Source organism: Schistocerca piceifrons, chromosome 2 (assembly GCF_021461385.2).
Source record: "Schistocerca piceifrons isolate TAMUIC-IGC-003096 chromosome 2, iqSchPice1.1, whole genome shotgun sequence".
NCBI lineage: Eukaryota > Metazoa > Arthropoda > Insecta > Orthoptera > Acrididae > Schistocerca > Schistocerca piceifrons.
In genome coordinates this window covers 276,483,548-276,510,576 of record NC_060139.1, presented here as the reverse complement: position 1 = coordinate 276,510,576, position 27,029 = coordinate 276,483,548, and the positions used below count along the sequence as shown (strand labels likewise).

The window sequence follows — 27,029 nt, the reverse complement described above, 5'->3', positions numbered from 1 at the left end:
ATTCATAATGTTGGCAATGTCTGTTTTATCTGCAATGATTTTGATATTCACTTTCATATTTTTTATTTTGTCTGCTGTCTGTGTGTATTTTATGTTGTTTAGATTAGATTAGATTAGATTAATACTAGTTCCATGGATCATGAATATGATATTTCGTAATGATGTGGAACGAGTCAAATTTTCCAATACATGACATAATTAAGTTAATTTAACAACCTACTTAAGTTAATATAACAACTTTTTTATTTTTTGTGTTTTTTTATTTCTTTTATTTTTTTCTTTTTTTTCTTTTTTATTTTTTTTAATTTACATCTAAAAATTCCTCTATGGAGTAGGGAGTTGTCATTCAGAAATTCTTTTAATTTCTTCTTAAATACTTGTTGGTTATCTGTCAGACTTTTGATACTATTTGGTAAGTGACCAAAGACTTTAGTGCCAGTATAATTCACCCCTTTCTTTGCCAAAGTTAGATTTAATCTTGAATAGTGAAGATCATCTTTTCTCCTAGTATTGTAGTTATGCACACTGCTATTACTTTTGAATTGGGTTTGGTTGTTAATAACAAATTTCATAAGAGAGTATATATACTGAGAAGCTATTGTGAATATCCCTAGATCCTTAAATAAATGTCTGCAGGATGATCTTGGGTGGACTTCAGCTATTATTCTGATTACACGCTTTTGTGCAATAAATACTTTATTCCTTAGTGATGAATTACCGCAAAATATGATGCCATATGAAAGCAATGAGTGAAAATAGGCGTAGTAAGCTAATTTACTAAGATGTTTATCACCAAAATTTGCAATGACCCTTATTGCATAAGTAGCTGAACTCAAACGTTTCAGCAGATCATCAATGTGTTTCTTCCAATTTAATCCCTCATCAATGGACACACCTAAAAATTTGGAATATTCTGCCTTAGCTATATGCTTCTGATTAAGTTCTATGTTTATTAATGGCGTCATACCATTCACTGTACGGAACTGTATGTACTGTGTCTTATCAAAATTCAGTGAGAGTCCATTTACAAGGAACCACTTAGTAATTTTCTGAAAGACAGTATTGACAATTTCATCAGTTAATTCTTGTTTGTCTGGTGTGATTACTGTACTTGTATCATCAGCAAAGAGAACTAACTTTGCCTCTTCATGAATATAGAATGGCAAGTCATTAATATATATTAAGAACAACAAAGGACCCAAGAATGACCCTTGTGGAACCCCATTCTTGATAGTTCCCCAGTTTGAGGAATGTGCTGATCTTTGCATATTATGAGAACTACTTATTTCAACTTTCTGCACTCTTCCAGTTAGGTACGAATTAAACCATTTGTGCACTGTCCCACTCATGCCACAATACTTGAGCTTGTCTAGCAGAATTTCATGATTTACACAATCAAAAGCCTTTGAGAGATCACAAAAAATCCCAATGGGTGGTGTTCGGTTATTCAGATCATTCAAAATTTGATTGGTGAAAGCATATATGGCATTTTCTGTTGAAAAACCATTCTGGAAACCAAACTGACATTTTGTTAGTACTTTATTTTTACAGACATGTGAAGCTACTCTTGAATACATTACTTTCTCAAAAATTTTGGATAAAGCTGTTAGAAGGGAGATTGGACAGTAATTGTTGACATCAGATCTCTCCCCTTTTTTATGCAAAGGTATAACAATAGAATATTTCAGTCTATCAGGGAAAATGCCCTGTTCCAGAGAGCTATTACACAGGTGGCTGAGAATCTTACTTATCTGTTGAGAACAAGCTTTTAGTATTTTGCTGGAAATGCCATCAATTCCATGTGAGTTTTTGCTTTTAAGCAATTTATTATTTTCCTAATTTCAGAGGGAGAAGTGGGTGAGATTTCAATTGTATCAAATTGCATAGGTATGGCCTCTTCCATTAACTGCCTAGCATCTTCTAATGAACACCTGGATCCTACTATATCCACAACATTTAGAAAATGATTATTAAAAATATTTTCAACTTCTGACTTTTTGTTCGTAAAGTTTTCATTCAATTTGATGGTAATACTGTCTTCCTGTGCTCTTGGTTGACCTGTTTCTCTTTTAATAATATTCCAAATTGTTTTAATTTTATTATCAGAGTTGCTGATTTCAGACATGATACACATACTTCTGAATTTTTTAATAACTTTTCTTAATATAACACAGTAGTTTTTATAATGTTTGATAGTTTCTGGGTCACTACTCTTTTTTGCTGTCAGATACATTTCCCTTTTCTGGTTACAAGATATTTTTATACCCTTAGTAAGCCATGGTTTGTTACAAGGTTTCTTATGAGTATATTTAACTATTTTCTTGGGGAAGCAGTTTTCAAATGCATTTACAAAAATGTCATGAAATAAATTATATTTTAAATTGGCATCAGGTTCACGGAACACCTCATCCCAGTCTAACTGCTGTAGGCTTTCCCTGAAATTTGCAATTGTTAAATCGTTGACTGAACGTACTACTTTGGAGGACTGTTTAGTATTGCTGAATGGAGCTATGTCATATATTGTAACTAGCTGTGCACCATGATCAGAAAGACCATTCTCAACAGGCTGAGCATTTATCTGGTTAAACTTATCTTGGTCTATAAAGAAGTTATCTATCAGTGAGCTGCTATCCTTTACCATCCGAGTAGGAAAATCAATAACGGGTGTCAAATTGAAAGAACCGAGTAATACTTCAAGGTCATTTTTCCTATTACCCTCTTTCAGAGAATCTACATTAAAGTTCCTGGCTGTTTTTATTTTATATGTAACTAATTGTACCCAGCCATGCGTTGCTGTGGCCTAGTGCAGTAAAATGGAAAAGAAAAGAAAGAGAAAGCATACATTCCTGGTATGTTTAATTTCACAGTAATTTTTGCTGTTTTGTTGTCTATGCAGGAAAGAGATTATCTTCTTTGCTGACTCTAGAATATGCGATTGTTTGAGCGAGAAGTAATCTGTGTCTAGATCTAAACCAGACAATTCGAAAGATTGGTCATGAGTTTTGTTGATGGTGACTGCAAATGCCATTCAATTGTGGAATTGCAGTCTGCTAAATTGAAGTGGCATATCCATTGGAATCATGTGAAAGTGAGAAATGAGGACATCTTCACCTTTGAATAGTCTTGTTAAGAGTATTACTTCTATGATGTTTCTCATTAAATTTTTTACTGCAGCAATGTGCCATTGCAAAACTTTGGCTGGTTGATATTTTGCGATGTGACAGTTTTGAGTAACAGTACATGCAGTAGCATCCCTGGCAGGTCAAGTGAATTCAAAAATTCTATTGGATAGTTAATTGCTTCCAAAAAACTGTCGACAGACTTTTATGAGACTGCCTCACATTGAATGTTATACTGAACAATAGTTTTAAGTTCGTAGACATCTATGTTCTTGGTGCCAATAAAAGTGTGTTCACACAGCCAGTCAGGGTTCTTATGATTGGTTTGAATATTGAGAAATGACAGCTCAATTCCACTTCAGTGTCTCATGATATAATTAAATCAAAATGAAAATAAATCTAAGTCTATGAAAACTCAGTTTAACTATGCAATCGGAAACATGCAAATTGACAGCATCTGTCCAGAAGCATGCTGTCCGACACGAGCAATGTTTAGTGTTGTGTGTGTTGCAATTATGTTCATATATATATATACAGGGTGTTACAAAAAGTTACGGCCGAACTTTCAGGAAACATTCCTCACACACAAAGAAAGAAAATATGTTATGTGGACATGTGTCCGGAAACGCTTACTTCTCTTCAAATCAAATTAATCATGGAACATTTGCACTGAAATGAGGATTGACACATTGTTGGATGAACCATTCGCAGAAGTGTACTCGTGGAGGCCAATCAGCTGCTGATGGTGCCTGCACACGCTGTACGTGGTACGGAAACGAACCGGTTCTCCCGTAGCACTCTCCATACAGTGACGTGGTCAACATTACCTTGTACAGCAGCAACTTCTCTGACACTGACATTAGGGTTATCGTCAACTGCATGAAGAATTGCCTCGTCCATTGCAGGTGTCCTCGTCATTCTAGGTCTTCCCCAGTCATGAGTCATAGGCTGGAATGTTCCGTGCTCCCTAAGACGCCTATCAATTGCTTCGAACGTCTTCCTGTCAGGACACCTTCTTTCTGGAAATCTGTCTCGATACAAACGTACTGCACCATGGCTATTGCCCCGTGCTAATCCATACATCAAATGGGCATCTGCCAACTCCGCATTTGTAAACATTGCACTGACTGCAAAACCACTTTCATGATGAACACTAACCTGTTGATGCTACGTACTGATGTGCTTGATGCTAGTACTGTAGAGCAATGAGTCGCATGTCAACACAGGCACCGAAGTCAACATTACCTTCTTTCAATTGGGCCAGCTGGCGGTGAATCGAGGAAGTACAGTACATACTGACGAAACTAAAATGAGCTCTAACATGGAAATTACGCGTTTCCGGACACATGTCCACATAACATCTTTTCTTTATTTGTGTGTGAGGAATGCTACCAAACGAATGCGCTGGCAGGTTGATAGACACACAAACAAACACACAAAATTCAAGCTTTCGCAACCAATGGCTGCTTCGTCAGGAAAGAGGGAAGGAGAGGGAAAGACGAAAGGATGTGGGTTTTACGGGAGAGGGTAAGAGTCATTCCAATCCCGGGAGCGGAAAGACTTACCTTAGGGGGAAAAAAGGATGGGTATACACTTGCACACACACACATATCCATCCGCATGCGGCTTTTGCTTGTCTTTTCAACTGTCTGTGCTACTTACGTTGTACTTAGAAGGTTTTCAGTGCTTTTAGATTGTTTGTTATCTTAATGTGTCACTTTGTTCTCATATTTCCTTTTTGAACCTCTGCTTATTTTGGAAAATTTTGCATTTTCTATTAGTTTTTGGAACTGCTATACTGAAATAATATTGTAAATAAATACTTTGAAAAGTATTGTACTTTTCATTTGTTTCCTTGGTTTGAAATATATCTGCCCACTGTTCTTTTCTGTTTAAATACATTGATTATTTGTTGTTGGAAATAGATTAAATGGTTATAAATATTTTTAGGTACTCTTGTATCACCTTACCAGTTCACTGATTTCATCACTTGGATGCAAGAACTGCATTTGAATCCAGCAGTAATCACAGCCATGAAAGCAATGATGGCATTTCCTCTGGCATATCATATATCTAATGGTGCCCGTCACTTGGTAAGTAACTATATGTATTTATATCATAAAGTGATAAAACTTTACTATTGGTTTTGACATTATTGGTAGCATACATAAATCTGCATCTATTCATGAAATACACTATTTATTTTGGAGAAATGAGCCAGTTATGCAACAAAAGGTACAACTAAAGCAGTATAATAGTTGTTTGAGAGAAAATAAGCATCTGAGGAATAAGAATCAAATAATAACAGAAAGAAAACTAGATGACACATCCTCTGTCTGAAATCATATGAGTACACAAATATAAAATTAAATCGAGAGAACTGTATGGTGAGGTCACATGGTGGTTATTGTGAAAACAAGTCGTTATACCAGATATAGGGAACATTGTTCAGTGTGTACAATTTATTGATTCTGTTTCATCTGATTGTTTTACTCAAAATGAAATTTTATACAGTATGTTGCAAATTGTTCCTGCTAGAACACCCAGTAAGATTCTCTTCATTAATTTTCCAGGAGCTTAGCACACTGCTTGTAGTGCAAGTTTTTGTACTTTACACGGTTAAAAACCATGAATAAGACAATTATTAACTTGTGGGATACATGTAGTGGAGCAAAAAAAAAAAAAAATTTTCCCATGTGTTGTGGAACTACAACCCATGTTGTGTCACACAAGATACAGGGTGAGTCAGGAGGAAAGGTACATGCTTTGAGGGGTGATAGTATTAGATATTCTGAACAAAATACTTCATATGGATGTATCCCATATTCCGAATGGTTTTCCAGATAGAACACATTTAATATCACTTTTGTACATTTTTCTTGAATAACTCGAAAACTGCATCCTCCAGAGACAATGTGATGCAGTACAAAATTAAACTATATTAAATTTCCTACAAAAAAGGTCCTATTCATTTTTTTCTCTAGAGCTAACGGTTTGTGCAAAGAGAGCGTGAGAATGTTGAAAAACTTGCTCCACGTGCATGCGCTGTAGCTTATGTAGTTTTTGTAGGCCAATTGTTTGTCTCAACTTGCTACCTCAAATTGGCCCACAAAAACTATGTAAGCTACAGGGCACGCGCGTCGAGCGAGTTTTTCAACATTATTGTGCTCTCTTCGCACAAACCGTTGTTGTTGTTGTTGTGGTCTTCAGTCCTGAGACTGGTTTGATGCAGCTCTCCATGCTACTTTATCCTGTGCAAGCTGCTTCATCTCCCAGTACATACTGCAACCTACATCCTTCTGAATCTCTTCGCACAAACCGTTAGTAATAAAAATGAATAGTGCCTTTTTTTGTAGGAAATTTAATATAGTTTAATTTGTTACTGTGACACGTTTTCGTTAGAGGGTGCGATTTTCGAGTTATTCAAGAAAAATGTACAAAAGTGATATTAAATGTGTCCTATCTCAGAAAACATTCAGAATAGGGCATACGTCCATATGAAGTTTTTTGTTTAGAATCATTAATACTATCACCCCTCAAAGCATATACCTTTCCTCCTGACTCACCCTGTGTAATCAACTTTTCCCTTCACATATGATTAAATCATCTAAATTTTGTTTTTTCTTTTTAGGTTTGGGATTTAGGAAAGGCACTGACAATAAAGGAAGTGTATTACACAGGTTATACTATGTTAATTGCAGCAACAATTGTGACAGCATGGCTACTGTCACTGTAATATAAAAAGTCTTTCCTCATAACAATCACACTGGAAGTAGTGCTTGGTGTAGTGTGCTTAAAGAGTATGCAGCAGCATTTATTTATGAGGAGAATGTGTGTAAATCTGCAACACTTTTGTGTACATAACTGCTTTGCAGGTTCTAACTCCAATATTATTTTAAAATATTTGTGAATTCAAGAAACTGTAGTATATGATTATGTAATGGCAGGTATTGCTTAGGATAATAAATAATTCACTAATAAAATTTACAAGTCTTTCTCTGTTTCCATAACTAGGCCGAAAATTTGTTATTTCCAAACAGCCAGTACAAGTAAAATTGAACTTTATGCGGACAGCCAAGGGCGAAGCACAGTCACTGAATTTCAAAGTAAAAGCAGTCAGAATTTAATTTCATTACACCTATGGGCAAGCCAAGACTGACAGTAACATGCCAAGAACAAACACAGCACTGGAAGCCAGGTAGATGGGCAGCTGCATGTGATAACGAGCCAGAGAGCTATAAGATATCAACACACAAAAGGGGCCTTGTGTATTCTGACGATGGAGCCGTTGGCATGGACCACAATTAAAAATAACAGGAAGACAGCGCATCTGGTTAAAGAGAGAGCGTGGGACGAAATGGAGAAACAGAGATAGCCTTCTTGTGGGGCCAGCACTGGATCGTCTAAATCCAATGAAGGGCTTAGGTCACAATGTGTGACCATATTGAGAGGAGCAGTCTACTCCTGCACTCAGCCTGTCAGCCTGTGAAGAACTGCTGGACAATAGTGGAAAAATACAGCCAATAAGTTGGTGAAAGGGGGGGGGGGGGGGGTCGAAGGGGAAAATGTAACAAAGCTTGGGAGCAGGGTGTTCAAGGGTAACAAACAAGGCATTAGAGAGTTTATCGAGACTGAAGACACAGCATTTTAATTAGTTAAGCCAGAGGAATACGAAGTATCATTGAAATTTGTTAAAGATGAAATAGATTACTATGCATGCAAAATATTCTAAGCAAAGCAAGGAAAAGGTGAGTGATCTTGTTGTGGGCAAGCAGAATTGGTGAGATGCAAAGAGATTTCTGGGAAGCCGTAATTCAAGTTACAAGTCAGGAGAACATGACAGGTGCTGTAGTGTTGGTAGACTCGTTAAGATGAGCTTGTTTTATTCAAGGCCTAAGTAATGCTAGAATTCAGACAATAGTGTGAAGCCAAGGAGATGAAATTGGTTTGACAGCTGCAGTGAAGTTAGCACTGCAAGAGGAAAATACAATATTATCAATGAAAGAATGGGGACTGGTCCCGAGGGTAAAGTTTAACCGTGAAATAGAAACGGTAAAGGGCCCAAAAGAAATTAAGGATTTAAAATGTGTTACATGCGATTTGAGAGGGCATGTTGCAAGAAAATGTAGGAAGAATAAGACAGGGGGGAGAGTAAGGGTGATGACAGTTAGAGTTCACTAACTTTGTTACGGATGTGACAAGCAGGGTGACACCAAAGCAGAGGAAGTGCAGCAGAGCTCCGATGCCAACAAAACCGGCAAAAGCACAGGGAAAATAAAAGATGACAAAACTGTGCAGTCGGGCATTGTCGTAGTAAGCAAGCCCACAGTTACCCTCATAGACTGTTATTATAGTGTATAGAGTTAAGAAAGCACTTAAAGTTATTGATAGACACAGGAACACACTCATGTTTGTTAAACAGAATGAGTATTCCAGTTAAGCATAGAGTTAGAGTAAATGAAGCAGAAAGGTTTAGGCTGAAAGGTGTAACGAGTTAAGCAGTTAAGTACAGTAGAGGTATAGTGCAGATACGTTGAAGTGTGGAAGGTGCTGTCAGAAAACTCGGGGAGTAGCTTCATGTATGGCTCAGGACTAGACATTCCATATGATGGATTGATATGTAGAGACTTCCTAACAGAGCATAAGGTTAAGTTAGACTATGCGGAGAAAGTTGTAAGATGATAAGGGTGAGCTATACCCCTGATAGTAGAAGAGGAACTGAGAGGTTATGAGTCTGAGGTGAGTCAAGAATCTGACGAGGAAATAGGTCCTCAAGAAGAAAAAATAATGCTGTTGAGAGTGGAAGGCAAGGTGCCAGGAGAGAGTGAAAGGGAAATGATGAAATTACAGAAGCAACAAAGAGTAGAGCATTTAAATGCCGAGGAAAGGAGTGCATTATTGGAAGGGTGTACTGAGTATGGAGACATTTTACATCCAGACTGTTTATATTTTAGAATCAAATAAATATGTCTTAAAGATAGGTATGGAAAGATTAGAGAATTTATTTTTATTTGTACAGAGTACTTACACTACAGAGAGAGATTGCTGATAGGAAAGGAGAGTATGAAATATGAAAGGAGAGTATGAGGTTTGTTAAAAAATTCTGGAACATTCGTAATTTTGCACCAGTGGTGTGTTGGAGCGAAATGCGGTTGGCATCATTGCACACACCTGTTTTTAATGTGTAAATGCTGGAAGTTTCATTGTTGTATGTCCATTAGTTATTGTTCAGTACTGTATTGAGTAGAATGTTGTATCACACAGTTTGCAAATTTCGAGATGGCAGAGTTAGAGGAGCAAAGCATCTCCATTAAATTTTGCGTGAAACCCAAGAAAATCTTTACAGATACACACCAAATGATGCAGGAAGCCTACGATGATGAGTGCTTAAGCTGTACTCGGTGTTATGAATGGTTCACATGGTTAAAAAATGGCCAGACTTAAGTTAAAGATGGTCCTCATTCAGGATGCCTTTCGATGTCTACCAACAATGTTCACGTCAGGAATGTCAACAAAATTGTGTGTGCCATGTGAAGACTGACTGATCGAGAGATTGCAGGAAAATGTAACATTTCAGTTGGATCAGCAGAAAAATGTAACATTTCAGTTGGACCACTTCATGAAATCTTGACACAGCATCTCAGAACGCATTTTGTTGCTGCCAAGTTTGTCCCAGGGCTCATGAGTCAAGACCAGAAAGACCTTTGCCTCATAATCTGTGAAGAGCTTTTGGATCACGTGAATGAGAATGAGATGTTCCTTAAGAGAATCATAACTGATGATGAGATTGAATCTACCATTATGATGTTGAGACCAAGGTTACATCTTCATAATGGAATGGGAAAGGTTCTCCAAGACTAAAACAAGCTTGTCTGGTCAGGCCAAATGTCAGAGCCATGCTGACAGTTTTCTTTGAGTTTAAAGGATTATTTCATCATGAATTTGTGCCACAGGGACAAACAGTTAATCGATGGTACTATCGGGACGTGTTGCGACACCTGCAAGATAATGTGAAAAGGAAACGACGTGAAATGTGGCGAGACAATTCATGGCTTTTGCACCAAGATATCAGACCTGCACATTCATCCCTGTTGGTGGATAACTGTTGCACAAAAAAAGAAATCACTGTGTTGCCTCATCCTCCGTACTCTCCAGACCTGGCCCGTGCAGACTCTTTTCATTTCCATACTTGGAAACCCCATTGGAAAAATGAAGATATGCAACAATAGACGAGAAATGAAAATTTGCAGGTGGTGCTTCTCCAGCAAGAGGTGTACCAAGACTGCTTCTGGAAGTGGAAATGGCATATCATTTGCGGAGGAGAATATTTCAGAGGAGACCATTAACAATAAGTAAAAGACAAGCGTAGAAAAATTTTGTGGACAAAGTCCCAAAATTTTTTGAACAATCGTCGTATGTTTACATACAGCCAGAAAAAGAATTCTTGCTGATAGATGAGTCCAAAAAGCAATATCCAAAACTTTCAATGGAGTAGTTGAACTGCAAAGAATTAAGTAAGAAGTGGCAGCTGTGCATAAAGTTCTTTGCATTATTATCAACTGTTGATCATGAAGAATACAAAGCAAAACTGTTGCAACCAGTGAAAGACATTCCAGAACACTGCATGAGTAGAGTAGTTGCACTGAACCAAAGCATTTGGACAAAACCAGTATTGAATGGTTATACATAGAACCAAAAGCAGGATTAACAGTTTTATGTGAGAAAGAAACTCCTAAGGATCTACTAATGAAGGTTGTAGGTAAAATAAGATTTAATAGTAAATGTAAGGGTACAGAACAAGAATATTTGGAGAAACAGATAGTGATCGACAGTAGCATAACCAATAAAGATATAATACTATAAATAAATTTAGAATTTGATTGTTGTATTGTAAATGAGGAAAAGAAAACCATTTCAGAGTTAAACTTAGATTTGCTGTTAGAACATGTAGTAACTCAATCACTACAAATGTTAAGTGAGACATTAATCATACTATTTATAGTAATATGTGGTTGTAGACAGTGTAAATGTTGTAAAGAATGTTTTAAGATTATGTGGAAATATTTCTGATTGTTGTGGAAAGATATGTATACAAAAAGCTATTGTGAATCAGTGTGCTTAAACCAGTTTGGTCCAAAGATTGCTCAGTAGAGAGACTGAAGAAGTAGATATTTACGAAAAGTGTGCAAAGGATCAAGGCGAGTCAATCTTTTAGAAACAGACATTAATATGAAAAGAAATTGTAAAATATGTGAGTAAAATGTACGTGTTTCAAAGAAAAAATGTAAGTAACAGTAAAAGTCAATGAAACAAGTGAAATGAATGTACTTGTAAAATAAATAAATGTAACTCATGAAACGAAACGTCAATGTTTTAATGTCAATATATTAGGATCAATGTGTTAATGTCAAACGTCATTGTTTCAGTATCAGTGTTTTCATGAGTTGATGTAAAAGTATTAATGCCAGTGTACTAAGACACTGGATAAAGTGCAGTTCAATCAACATATGTAAAGAAAGCAAAACAAACGAAAAATCTGTAATGTAACTGTGTCAGATGTAGGCAAAAGAATCAGAACTGATGCTACTCTGAAGAGTAATGCCAATTTCCTTAGCAGGGAAGGTGTTGCAGCCATGAGCCAAGCCAAGTCTGCCAGTGAGATTTTAGGAACAAACTGGGGAAAATGTTAATAACGCGGGCAGCAGTGAAGGCGTAAAGGCTACAGTGCCAGAAGCCAGCCAGTCTTGTGCCAGGTAGATGGGTGCGTGATAATGAGCAAAGAGCTGTAAGGTAACAACACACAAGAGGGGGCCCCGTGTATTCTGACGATGGAGCCATTGATACAGACCGCAATTAAAAATAATAGGTTAGAGAGAGAGAGAGAGAGAGAGAGAGAGCACCTTCTGGTGGAGATAGCACTGCATCATCAAAAGCCAATGAAGAGCTTAGGCTGCAGTGTGTGACGGTATTGAGAGAAGCATCTCTACTCTTCCACTCAGCCTATGAAGAACTGATGAACAATTGTGCAGAAATACAGCCAATAAGGTGGAGAGTGACCTTAACACTACATCACACCAGGTGTAGGCAGCGTCAAAGGAGAAAATGTAACAAAACTCAGGAACAGGGCGCTCTGTGGGTGGATGTGTGAGAGGACAGGAGCTGCAGTAGCCATGGGACTCTTGAGTTTAGTTGTGTGGTTTGCATTTGTTAGAACAACTGGAAAGGTCTTTGTCAGTCACTGTCTCTGTATCGGACTTGGCCACAGTGGGAGCATCTCAGCTGGAGCAGTTAGGATTTAGTTGCTTTATTTCTGAATAAATCTCACATTTTTCAACAGTTTTGGAGATTTACTTTAGTTACCTCTCATCCTTTTACCTTTTACACCAGAGAATGTAACATCTTAGCCAGGTCAAAGTTTCCCTCTCATTACGGCCAACCAGCTAAGCCTTCTGTTACAAACTGTGTCGCTCAATCCCAGGAAAAACCCAAGTCTGTGCCTGACAACTTGCGTAGTAATGCCAGGTGTGAAATTCAGTGCAGCTACATCAGTAAGTCTGTTAGATTTCCTAATTAAGTAGTTAAAAGTTACCCATTTTCCTGGAAGGATCAAACAATGTTGCGAAGAATGAGGAAAAAATGATCTGACTTAAAAGAAGACTGTATGAGCTGAGAAGATGTGTCATTGTTTATTCAGTGCCACATTGACCTAACTTGTGAGAATGGTCCTTTGTATACATGTCAGAATGGTCCTGTGGATACAAAGAAGTAGATCATGGGATAACAGAAAGATGAAATACATGTAGGCAGTTTAAAAATGCAATATTTGTGGACATAAGCAAAATTGGGAAAAGATTCCACGTTACACATGGTTTTCACCTCAGTAGACTAGGGAAATGACAGCAGAGTGGAATCAGCTCCTTATCTATACCAGGAAATTCTAATCTCCCACCAGGCAACTGCAACCCAAGGAATGCCACAGACGGTGATACAACCAGCTTTAACTGTCGTGAACATACCAGTATAGAGCAGGGAAACATGTAAAGCCTGTGTGACAGCCTGATGAAAGTTAAGTTTACTGATATGACCCAGTAATTTAAAGATAATCCTCCAAAATGTTAAAAGTTACAAAACAAAATCCATGATCTGGACACCATAGCATGTATTAATAAACAAGATGTTTAGCTATTATTGAGCAGTGGTATTCTAAAGAAAAAATTTTCACTATGCACATGTTGACAGCCAATCTTTGCTCAGCTTTCAGTAGGGAGGTTGTGTGCATGTATGGAAAGTGGTTCAAGGATGGTAAAAATGGAAATGTCGTGTGGCTGAAAACACTAAGTACGTGAGAACATATTGGATGTTCATGCTTCATCACAGAACTTAGAGGTTGGAGAGTTGGCAGCTTTGTAAAGCATGGTAGGTAGTGATCTGTGGCAAATGCAGTGACACAATAAAATGCTGGTACAGGCACAAGTGTTATGGAGCACATCCAAAATGACCCATACACATTCCCATGTTGATCCAATAACATCGTCAGTTACAATTGCAGTGCGCAAAATATTATCGATCTTGAATCAAAGGAAGCATGTCACTTGGTTTGACGAATCGCATTTCCAGGTTGATGGCTGTGTTTGGGTATACTGACATCCAGCCAGAGGGTTACATGAAACATGCACTGCATCACGGATGTGCTATTATGCTATTGGTGGCATTCACCGGACTTGCATGGGACCAGAGGTAGTAATCAAAGGCACCATGACAGATGTGAATGTTATTGTTAGGGACTGGAAAATGTAGCATCTATTTATGGCAAAATTCGCATCTATTTGTGGCAAAATTCGTATGTATTTTTTGAATGATTAGATGCACTAATGTAAAAGGCTATCACACTACATTAGTGAAGACGCATAAAGCCTCAGTTCTTTGAAGTTTACTGTTGAAAAAAATTGCTGATTGGGAACTTTTTGACTGGATTGTTTGCTTCTGCAAAAAGTTCAGCACCTTTTTGTTCTTAAATGGGCTTTGTTTTCTGGGTTGGCAGTATTCAGGCTTTCATGAATGACTGTTCTGTTGAAGAGCAGCAGCATTTTCCCACCTGTGAACTGAATGCGTTGCCAAATTAAGGAGTTTCTGGACATTACTTGTCTTTTCCTGCCCAGTTCGATATTACAACATCTGTGGACTATTAATTTTGACCTTTCGTGGGCTGCAACCCATGCTTGACAATGCTACAAATTGAACTGACAAGGTATTTGGCATAGAAGTAGGATCAAATGTCGGTAATTCTCTTTTTATGTAAGGGGAAGGATTTCACCGCAGTTGAAAAAAGTTATAGATTTCATTTTCCAGTCACTGTAGTGCAGCGTGCCAGCATTATTCACTATGGTGTAAAGTGTAAACGAACTAGAATTTTGACTGTGTAACGAAACAGGCTGTATTGGGACATGTGGAGTATCCGATACAGCAGGTTTCGTAGTATGCAGTACATGCTAAAACAGATGTGTGTAGTGTAGGCACACTTAGTGAAGGACACTTAGTGAATTAGGCCAGTTAGTGCGACAGTGAAATAGTTTTGACGAAAATGTTAAACTGTGCCACAGACCAATTAATGTATGTTCTTAATCAGGTAAAGTAATGTACAGTTATGATAAGGCATGAATTTCGGGATATTTGGAAGAGAAAGAACAAGTTCTGGAATCAGTGTATAAAGGTTAGTAACCATTTTCATTCAGTTTTGTAATTATAATTCAATTACTAAAATTCATTGTTTACCATAATGCAAATTACCTGAGTAAACCATTAATTTTGGGAAAGCTTAACATTTATGTACCTTTGCAGGTCAGGACAACATATTCTTATGGAAATCACCAACTAAAAGTCTGTAATTAAAGTTGTAATTAATGTTTCTGGAACATGCTATAGAGAAATTCAGTGCGATGTCCACATACAATATAACCCCACTTTTACGTTCATGGAATTAACGTTTTCCCACTGTTTATGACATTATTTATCACTCGCTTCAAATTTCCTATGTTCACAATGTTAATTTGCACCCGTTTTTATGTTAACATATCCATAATTTTCCCATGATTTATGTTTTGTGAAACAATGTTCATGGAGGAAAAAAACTGGCGTGTTTGACATAAAATGACGCAGGCACAGCATTTGCCTTCTAGTAGTGTTTACATACGTTATATGTTGAACTTTCTTGACACCAGGGTGCTCCACTCAGCAAATCTTAAGTTGGAAAAAAAACGTGATTTGTATCCTGCCGCTGCCAACCACAACTCGGCGTGGTGGCTTATTGGAGTAAGTGTTTCGATAGAAGACGGAAGAATGTGCAACTTCTGAGGAACATTCATTTGTTTTGAGTCAATACCAATTTTATCTGTCAGTACTTTGTGCAACAATAAGTAATACCCTTACTTTATTGTATCTGCACCGTTTCTGCGTTTACTTCATCCTGTGATAATGATCACATACAGAGGATATCCATTTTCGAGTATTTGTAGCTTGCTAATATATGGTAGTTTCCATTATGGTTCGTATACTTTGCCAGAAGATGACGAGTATGTCACTCATCGAAACGTCGCAGTTTGAAGACACCGCCACCCAGCTGGAAGCCCGAGAACTCTTCGCCACGTTGTTCGCAATCTACGTTTGGCAACGCAACAAGCCTGTTCCTACAACTGAAGTGAGTCGATTTCGGTCAACACAGCTACTCTCGACAACTGCCGTGCGAAGAGTTTATGTTTGTTACTTTGTTTGTGTGTATCACATAGCTTGTTATAGCCTTTTGTGAAGTGATCAAAGTCTGTGGTTAGTTGTTTCTTTCACATTGTGGTTTTCTGTCGCAGTTTAGGACAGAAAATACTGGTACTGCCAAAACAGACAGGAAAACCCTTTCTATGGAAGAAAAAGTCAAAATTTTGGAAAGAGTTTATGTTCACTGTCGAACACGTGTTGCATTAGTGCAGAGTTTAGGAATACCAGTATCTACATTGAACACTATTGTGAAAAACAGAGAGACTATTTTGGAAAGTGTAAGGAACAATGGGCCAAATTCCAAAAAAATTAAATATGCCAGCTATTTGAAATACGCAGAACTGGAAGAAATTACAAAGAACTGTTTTCAGGCAGCACGTGCAAGGAATATTCCAATAAATGGTGTGATGTTGCATGAAAAGGCACTGAAAGTCGCCAACGTACTTAGGATTGAGGACTTCATAGCATCAAACAGGTGGATAGATAGATTCAAGAAGCGGTACAATGTAGTGGGGGGGGGGGGGGGGGGGGGGGGGAAATAACTGTATGTGGCGAAGAAAACAGTATGGACATAAAATCTGTTACAGAATAGCAGAGTGGTAGGTTACAAGAACTTTTGAAACAGTATAAACCAAAGGATATCTTGAGTATTGATGAAACAGGTATCTTTTACAGCTTATTGCCAAATAAAATGCTTGCTTTAAAGGCAAAAACTGCCATGGAGGTAAACACAGCAAAGTTTGCCTGACAGTAATGTTAGGCACGAACGCGTATGGTTCCGAAAAAATTAAACTGTTCGTGATTGGCAAATTTAAAAACATAAAAACACTACCAATGAACTACATTGCCAACAAAAGAGCATGGATGATGTCAGAATTATTCGAGAAACAATTATAATTGTCTTGATGCAAGAATGCGTACTCACAACAGAAAAATTCTCCTGTTAGTGGATGGTTGCCCTGCGCATCCCAGAAATATAAGCCTACGTAATGTGCAATTAGAGTTTCTGTCACTAAACTGCACAAGCAAATTACAGCCTTTGGATTTGGGTATCATATATGCCTCCAAAACACTCTATAGGAAGGCGATTGTCCAGAAGGCATTAACTTTGATGGAAGTTGGGAAAGACCCAGCCTCCTTTAAAGTGTCAATTTTCGATGCTCTGCATTATATCGCGAAGGCATGGACAGAAGTTGTGGCGGCCACCATCTCCATGTGCTTCTGAAAAGCGGGATTCATTGAAGCCAATGACTGAAATGGATCTGACACACCAGATTTGAGTGTTGGTGACTACGGTGAAAAACTGCTTACTTCATCATGGGAAAAGTTGCCACTTCAGCATTTGGTTCACGATTTCTTACACATTGATGATGATGTTGTCACTGTGGAAAGTGTTTCTGTTGACGAAGTTATCGACTTTCACACACAAGAAAACGCAGAAAGTGTCAGTGACAGTGATAGTGATAAAGTTCCCTCACTTGCAGTGGAAACAATTAAAAAATGTATTTCATCTGCAGATGTCAATGACAAAGTTTTCCATTGTGTTTATGAACTCAAAAACCACATTGAAAAAATTCATCAGACAAAATTAAAACAACCCACAATTTTGGATTTTTTTGCCAAAAAGTAGTAACTACTGTACTCATTTGTTAACGCTGCATTTATAGACCTGCCAGATTAAAGGTCAGTATAATAAATATAAATGGCATATTAATGTTTTGTAGATGTGTGCTTAGAATGCTTAAGTGTAGTACGGTTTCCTTCACTGTAATTTTGGCTGTGGATACAGACTGATCTCTATCACAACCCCAATGTCTACATTGATTTGAAAATGTCAGTTTGGCTGGGAGCTGACTAAGTCAGTGAGTGTGAAATAAAGGCTGCAGTGACAGATTGATCTGCAGTGTAGTGCCATATTTAACACACTTTACGATATTTCATGCACCTATATATACAAAATCAAAAACAGCAAGGTAAATGGCCGATTCTGTATACATCTGCTGACATCACTTTCGCAGCAAAGTTACACTATAAATGATGTAGTTTAGAGAGATCTTTAATGCAGTATACACTTGACGTGCACATTTCATAGGCATCAAATGTAAATACTAAAACTGCCGACTGCATCGCTTTAGCTTTGCAAACATGTAAATCAACTTGGCAGCCACATGGTTTGCATTATTTTTAATGCAATTTGTTGTGCTAAAGTGTTGGTGAATGTCATGTCATTTGCTAAACATAGCACTAAATTCGGATAACGTTTTATAAAAATAAACCTTCACTGATGAGTATTTTTTTGCTTATTATCTACATATATCACGGCTTGGGTAGCTCAGTTGGTAGAGCACTTGCCCGCAAAAGGCAAAGGTCCCGAGTTAGAGTCTCGGTCCGGCACACAGTTTTAATCTGCCAGGAAGTTTCATATCAGTGCACACTCCACTGTAGAGTGAAAACTCATTCTGGAAACATCCCCCAGGCTGTGACTAAGCCATGTCTCCGCAATATCCTTTCTTTCAGGAGTGCTAGTTCTGCAAGGTTTGCAGGAGAGCTTCTGTTAAGTTTGGAAGGTAGGAGACGAGGTACTGGCAGAAGTAAAGCTGTGAGGACGGGCCGTGAGTCGTGCTTGGGTAGCTCAGTTGGTAGAGCACTTGCCCGCGAAAGGCAAAGGTCCTGAGTTCGAGTCTCGGTCCGGCACACAGTTTTAATCTGCCAGGAAGTTTTAGAGAATATTCGTTTAAACTGGAAACATAACCTGATTCAGAAAGACAATTTGTATCATAAATAATGTTAGAAGAATGGTTCATTAAGTTTTTGGAACATGATTTAAAGATTTTGTGATGTATGTAATTATTCCGCATTTTAGGCTTCAAATGTTGTAAAAAGTCATTTTCAATGTTTGAATTGTAATTTTGATGTTATAGAAATATTACCAGCTCAAAATTGTTTCATAAAATCACATAATTAATTAAATTATGTAAAGATATTCGAGAATGTTCTGGACTGAATAATAAGAACTTAATTGTTAACTGTATGTATATTTCAGAATTTCACTTGTAAAAGATCGTTAATTTCACAAATATGAATTGTCATTGTACTCATTGTAATTTCTACGAAAGCTCTGTAATGTCAGTTTTTGCTTGATTAACTTATTGCAATTGTACCATTAAACATGAAATAACGTAATAATATCAAATAATGTAATTGTTAAAAGATTTATAAATACACCATGTCTAAAGGCCTTGGGACGGAATGTGGTTGGAGTACTATCTGGTATGTTCTGGTTCCTGGGAAGTTGTGACAGTCAGCTGTTGTATATATGTGTGTAAAAAAGAAGTGTTGTCAACAGATTAATTGGTGTACATCTGGTAGTGACCCAACACTTTCTGCAGTGAAGTTATCACCTCCAAAAACGTAAACTATGATATGATCAGCTGTACTTCATTAAACCTGAATTGATGGGATTGCTGCGTTAGATTTGGTGAATGGAGCTGGTATGAGAAGTTACGATAGATTTGACGTTGAAGCTGGGCTTCTGGACCTGATTACACTTTAACTGCTAAGCAGTAGGGGAGAGGTGCAGGGTAGCAGCCTACAGCAGGACTAACACATTGTAAGGGTGGTAATTGAAGTCCATGATAGACCAGGATCAGTCGCTTCACTTTTTCAAAATAAGAAAAGAAAAACCATGAGCAATGCACGACATAAGGCGTTCAGAGATGGCTACACACAATTGCTTGTTGTGATTAGCAGTTAACGACATAGTTCAGGTCTGACTTCTAGTGATATCCAATGTGACCGCAGTTCAAAACATGCACCACCTAGTTTGGCACATTAAAAGTTTCCCCATTATACCATCTTTTGAGCTTTTGTTAACAAACAAATGTATGTGTTTCTTTGTTGTAAAATGCTAGTTGCCACAGCTGAGTACTATTGCGTTGCATTACATGGCGTAGATCTTCAGTAGACCTTTCAACCGTCCACAATTGGCATTGCGCCAGATCATTGTGCACATTGATACATCGTTGCGTTCATACACTTTCTATTTTGCAAACAGGTTCTTACGCGCATTATCTTCCTAAACTGGGCTTCACTAGATTATGTACAATACCAGTAACTGAAAACTGGTTACATTTTTTATGTTTATATGCATAAAATAAAGCTATTTCAAACTGTCTGTGATAAAATAGCTCATATGGGTACAGTTCCTTGTGAAATAGTGTCTATTAAATAATTTCATGTTTTTGCATTTTGAGGCAGAATTCACATCTATTTCGCATTTATTGCAAAATGCAAATTTTTCCGGTCCCTAGTTATTGTGGACCTGATGCATCCCTTCCTACTTGATGTCTTCCTTGATGGTGGTGGCAACTTCCAGCAGGATAACTGTCCATGTCACAAGGCCAGAATCATGCTACAGTGGTCTTATGAACGTGATAGTGAACTCACCAAAAAAATTTGCCATATCTGAACCTGACTGAACAAATCTGGAACACTATCGGTCACTAGTGCTTGGCCTACACACCACCTTCTACAGCTACACTGATAGTTGGCAAACCACGGCGAAGTGCATACGTTATGAAATTGTGTGACGTTTGCATACACATCTTGTGCCATTTACCTCTGGGAACCTGCCAAGGACTCGTCAAATTCATGCCAAGCAGAATTAATGATGTGTTGGGTTTCAAAGGTGGGCCAACATGCTATTAGGAAGATGGCCACAATGTTGTTAATTTCATGTTCTGTGGATCATTTTGCATGATAAATCATAATTATGTGGAACAAGTCATTTGACATTAACTTTCTTTGAACTTATACAGGAAACATCATCTTAATTTCCTACCTCTTTGCAATTTATTCAGTTTTAATCTACAGTTCATAACCAATAAATTGTGGCCTAAGTGCACATCTGCCACTGGAAATGTCTTAAAATTTAAAATCTGGTTCTGAAATCTGTGTCTAACTATTATCTAATCAATCTTAAACCTTCTGGTGTCTCCAGGTCTCTTCCACATATACAGTAGAGGTGGGTGATCTGCTCCTGAACTGCTTCAGAGAGCAAGTTCCTTCTAAGGGGTTAGTGATGGGTGACTTGGAAAAAAGGAGCATTAGTTCCTCTGATCCAAAATGTCTCTCTGGAGACATTGGTGAGCAGAATGAATATTCTGTGGCAGGCTGCTGCAACAGTGCCCCACATAACATGCTGAAGGGAACATGTGTTCAAGTACAGATTTGCATACCTTATTAATGTGTGCAGTTTTCTCATCCAAGAAAAGAATAGAACAGAATATTGCATTAAAGCAGAAAACACTTTGCACCTTATACTGTGTGTAAATGATAAACTGTTTACAACATACCGCAGTGGTGTAGAGGAAGTCGAGAAGCAACAATTTGATATAGGACTCTTGTGGTCAAGTTGGGAAATGATCTCAAATTGGCAAAAATAAATAAATAAATAACCTATCTAAGGGGCAGCATGTGCATGTCACTCAGGATTTTTCAATATCCTCTCACTCTGATTCCAAAGGGACCACTCACTGCGGCTCGGTGCCAGATCCCGATCGCCAGCCAAACCCGTTAATTTCACATTGTATGCACTGTTTTTATTTATTTATTTAACCTGATCAGAGTAATGCTTTCAAGACAGCTCTTAGATCAAGCCAAGGTTTCAAAATTTTTTACATTACAGTTACTTGAAAAAACCGTAATATTTTTAATATGAGGTGTTATCTGCTGTTTGCGTGTAATAGGCATTTGCCTGTTACATCTTCTTGGTTGAAATTATTGACCTTTCCACCTTTTTCTCCATCTTCCTAAAGACCTTACATCCACTGGGTAATAATTTGGGTATTCTGTCATTTTCCATTCTTGTGGCGTAGCCCGTTCAGTTGTTCCTTTATTCCTTAAGCTGTTCATTTAAGTTTTTGTTCCCTGCTCTTCTCTGATGTCAGCATTCATTCTCCTGTTAATCTGTGTTCCCAGCTACACTTCTTGGGAGACGCGCCTCCAGTGCTTGTATTCTTTATTCATTTTTTCTTCAGTCCATATTCATTTCCAGATGTCATAGTAGGTTATGACATTGTTTTGTACAATTTGGATAGAGTTTCCTTTCTTTCTTTAGTTCAGAAGGTTCTACACAATTTCTGTTAATATAATTAAATCAATCTACTTTCCTTTGTATGTCCATTTCTGTCATAAATAAGATAATATTTTCTAATAGATTGAACGAATTTATGCTTTCTGGGAATTAGCTTCTTCCTTGAAGATACAAACAGATTATACTCCTTTGCAGTTGTGGATAAAATATTAACAGCTGTCTAGAATGTGTTCTCAGCTCCAAGGAAGTCATGTGCAGCAATTGTCAAACTATACAAATATTTATCTGAGGCATATTTGCCTAGAAACAGTAATTCCTTACACAGGTGAGAAACCAGATAATTGCTGTACCCAAAGCTGTACTAACTTTCTAAAAAATATTATGTATCCCAGCTATGTCAGTGCCCTGTGAGTGTATCTTTTCAAAAGCAGGACAGATATGCACCAAGGAAAGAAACTGTATCACTACAAGTAAAATTGATCAAATTTTATTTCTAAATTATAACATAATATAATTATAGTGTCATACTGATTGTAAATGAAGACCATAATACTTAAATTAATTACAATTATACTGTATTTTGTATCTAATAAAAGTGTGAAAACATAACAAGAATTGTCTTACTTTCGAAATTTTCCCTCTGCATAAAAAGTATTTAGGATACTGTTGTAATATTTTTAATTTTTGCAGCAGATGATTTAAATCTCAAAACTATTAGGGACAGTACAGAGTTATTACTTCTCTTTCTACGATCTTTCAAAACAGGACTAAATCAGATAAAACACAGATATAATGTTCTGAATTAAAACTTTTATTTACTTTTGTGAGTGAAGAGTGAGTGGTGAGTCATGAAGAAGAACTAGTTCATACCAGTGAATGAGCAGTTCTGATCTGATCTATTAAAAGAACGGTTTTGCCCATCTCTTGTATACAGTTTTCTTTCACGATTTTTAAACCAACTGTTAGTGATGATTAAATTATGCTCTGTACAGAATTGTACCAGGTGGCTTCCTCTTTCATCCCTTTCCCCTAGTCCATATTTATGTATTATTTTTCCTTCTCTTCCTTTTCTGTTACTGAATTCCAGCTGCCCCCCCCCCAATTAAATTTTCATCTCCCTTACCTATCTCATCATGCATTTCTTCGGGCTTCATGTCTATCTTGGCTATGATAATGCGTTCATTATGCTGTTCATAGTAACTTATCTACTTGCCTATTTTCTTATTCATTATTGCGTTACCCCTGTAAAATATCTTTCATTTATGCATGTGACGACAATCTCCGGAGTAGTCACTGCCTGGAGATCTGAATGGGAGACTAACATTACCTCTGGAATGTTTAACCCAAGAGGATGTCATCATCATTTAACTCTAAAGGCTGTAGTTTCTCCTCGCTTTCAGCAGTTTGCAGTACCAGCACAGCGAGGCTTTTTTTGGTTGATGTGACATTCAGTCACAACTGAATATTACCAGTAAGATCCACCGCTTACTTCAAAATGACAAAGTATATATTGCACAATTGGATAGATAAGAAAATCTACTCATCAAGCGGTGGCAGAACATTGATGCAATCACACGATGTCACTACAGCCACAACCTTTGCCATCCTGCAAAGATGACACATGATGCTTTTTGAGCTGCAGTATACTTTACTGCAAACTGTGGATGCATTCAAACACCATACGACTGAGAAGGAAGCCAAAACACACGCTTCCTTGCAGCAACTCTGTCGCTCCATGCACCCAAACATAAATAAAGCGTACGGGAAGCAGCATCTGTCTGTGTGTTGGTATCAAAGCCACTACAGAGTTCAGGTTAGGGAGTGTCATATATTGTATTTACTCAGAATATACAGGGTGACCCGCCAGCCACAGGAAAGCTTCATAGCAGCTTACTGGTCAGTGCCCGGGATGCTACCAGTGGTGACAACAAAAATAACATTAAAGCCACCACTGCACCATCTGTCACAACAAACCAGCAGTTCCCAATCCAGTAGTTCATGCGAAACCACAGTAAACATCAGCACTGTGAGTACTCGTGGCTAACCTAAGTGACTGCCACAGACCACGACATTAGAGCAAAGGTGACATCCCACATACCTGGGGGGACTGTGGTTTGGATGTGAATGCTGTACTGGCAACACAGCAACAGCAAAGCTAGATGAGCACATGATTCATATCCGCCAACAGATTGCCTATTTCCACATTTGGTGAGTGACTATGGTGAACTTGGATTTCTGTCAACATATTAGAGTGGTCCTGGGTTAGCTGATGTGTGAGAGCCAATGTTGGGTGTCAACTTCCTACATCATTATGAATTAGATATCAACTTATGCACAGCAAAACTTCAGATGGGGACTGAAATAATAGAAAGGTGGGTTTTCCAAAACCAACAACGTATCCCTCACTAAATAGCAGCAAACTTGTTTCAGCAAGAACGAAACAAACAGCATTGCCCCACCCAATATGTTGCGTACAAATGCAGAGGGAATGGACTCACTCAAGCTGGAATTTGATCATTTAGAATATATTCCTATCTTTCACAACTGAGGTTAACTGTCATATTTTTGCAATGTAAGCTAATGGTAATATGAAAAGAAAAAACAAATTTATGTGATTAAAACTAGGAATTGATAGCCAAGTGGTATTCTGTAAAATGCTGCTAAAATGGAACGTCATAGGTTAAAAAAGATCGAGAAGTGCAATCTAGAACACATTTACAAGTTCCGACACAACTCTGCAACGTCACGTACGGCATATGTCACACCACACCCAGGCCATACCTGTTTCCCAGAAACCTCGTCATTTAGCTCAAGACAAGTACTCCACAATGAAAAAAGGAATCTATGAATTGCTTCAGGCAGGAGTAATCTGCAGATCCAGTAGTTCCTGGGTTTCACCACTGCATCTTGTTAAGAAAAAAGATGGAACATGGGAGAGTGTATGATGATTATCTTGCACTACACAACCACACTATACCTGACTGCTATCCCATTCAGTACAGATTTCAAGAAAGCTTATTATCAAATTCTGGAAGTGCCTCAGGACATTCAGAAAGCAGCCATAACACAACATGTATTGTGTTGTTCAAATAGCCATGAATGCCTTTAGTGTTAAAGAATGCTGTGCAAACATGGCAAAGATTTGTGGATGCGGTATTATGTGGACTAATTTATTGTTTCAGCTACTTGGGCAATGTGCTAGTTAGTGTTTTCACAAACAGCAAGAGAACATAAAGAATATTTGCAAATTGTGTTCAGTAGATGGCAAACTTTGGTTTAATAGCGAAAAAAGATAAGTGCATGCTTCGTAAACAACAAGTGCCATTTTTTAGGCCACGCAGTTTCTGCAGCAGGCATCGTTCACTTCAAATGCAAGTGGAAGCAATACAAAACATTCCTCACCCCACTGACCTTGAACAGTTATATTTTTAGGGATGGTATTTATTTCTGTAAGCAGTATGTTCCTGGTTTGAAATCAAATGTTGGAGTTGCACCACAGAGCTTGTAGCGCAATTAAACTAGTCAAAGACAGATATGATTGACTGAGTATTAAAAAATACTGTCACTCATGGACTAGAGCATATGTGAAGAGCTGGCAAGTAAAAGTTATCTGCAATGTATGTAAGCCAATAAGTCAGTTTTCTGAAACCACATAGTGTTTTTCTTGTGTACGCACTGACTTAGTGGACCCACTGTACCCAGTCGAAAGATTCCGATATTTCTTTATGTCAGTTTACTGATACATCCATTGGTGGAAGCTACACCTATTACGGACATTTGCATGGAAATATTTCCATACTACATCAAGTGGTTCAGCTTCCTGGCACAGGTAGCAACGGACCAAGGTTGACAGTTTGTCTCATTGTTATTCTGGGAACTTGCCAAGTTGTCTGGTTTCCACCTCCACCACCAAACAACTATTTACCACCCCACTAGCAACCAGATGGTGGAGCACTATCACAGGATGCTAAAAGCAGTTCTTATGTGCAATGATACAACTGGGATGGTGGCATTGCCAGTTAGTGTTACCCGGCCCCGCACCACAGCCAAGCAGGATACACAGGGAGACACATCAGCCAAGGTAATCACTGGTGAAACACTACAGCTCCCGTCAGAATTTTTTGTGCTGCAGCAGTGCCCCTCCACACAGGAATTTATGTTTTAGTGTAGCAAGTGAAACATCTATCTCTAAGCTTTGCCCTACACTGGCATCACACCTCACAGAAGACAACATTTTTATTCATAAGGACTTACAGTGTTCACTCACGTAATGTTTAGGACAGACACATTGCTCCAATGCACTGGCCCTGGTCACATTACGCAGCCCTTTATCAACTTTGAATTGCAATGATCATTCTGCGAAAATTCTATACAATGATAAACCAGAAACAGTGTCACTTGAAGAGTAATACAGGCGTAACTTACTCACTGACACCCACCAACTCAGCACTACTCTCATTCATCATCACACACAATGAGTGATCTGCAGATAGCAATGACACCTACAGCACCATCGCTTAGCCAGGACACACAATTTCCACAACCCTCAATGTCTCTCCATACCAAGGTTGGTCATCAAGTTCTCCACAAATTTCCATACATTCTCAGTGCTCTACCCTATCATGAGAGAAAAGGGATGGGATGTGTGGGATTAGATGTGCTTCGAGTTTGATGTATAATCTTTGGCAAGCACATTACAATCTTTAGACTTGTAAAGCAACTTTCAGTTAATATTTAGATCATGTATGCAAACCAATTCTCTGTTGTGAGTGGATGAGGAACGTATATTTGCAAACATGAATAAATTTTGGTTCTCATTTAGCTTGCTTATATGTGTGGTGTTTGTTGCGGTAATGTACCCACAATATTAAGTGCTAAAGGGAATATCAAGATGGGGTCATAACACAGGCTGCAATGTTCTCTATGAAACTGGTGTGCCAGGTGGGTAAGTACGGATGACATGATGAGTAAAATGGGAAGTTGCACGAGAGGACCTGATGGTCAGTCATAATCTAACCAGGATAGGTAGACAAAAAAATAAAATTGCTAAC

At 38.0% G+C, this 27,029-nt stretch overlaps 1 protein-coding gene across 3 annotated transcripts in view; it reads left to right on the top strand.

Moving 5' to 3' along the window:
• The window catches only part of LOC124777303 (succinate dehydrogenase cytochrome b560 subunit, mitochondrial), a 92,685-nt gene extending 85,628 nt beyond the window's left edge, over positions 1-7,057 (top strand). For all 3 annotated transcript variants that reach the window (XM_047252654.1, XM_047252656.1, XM_047252657.1), the window contains 2 exons: positions 5,070-5,212; positions 6,751-7,057. In XM_047252654.1, coding sequence (XP_047108610.1) covers positions 5,070-5,212; positions 6,751-6,855 — 248 coding nt within the window. In that variant the 3' untranslated portion in view covers positions 6,856-7,057. The remainder of the gene's footprint in view (positions 1-5,069; positions 5,213-6,750) is intronic.
• Positions 7,058-27,029: the final 19,972 nt, after the last annotated feature.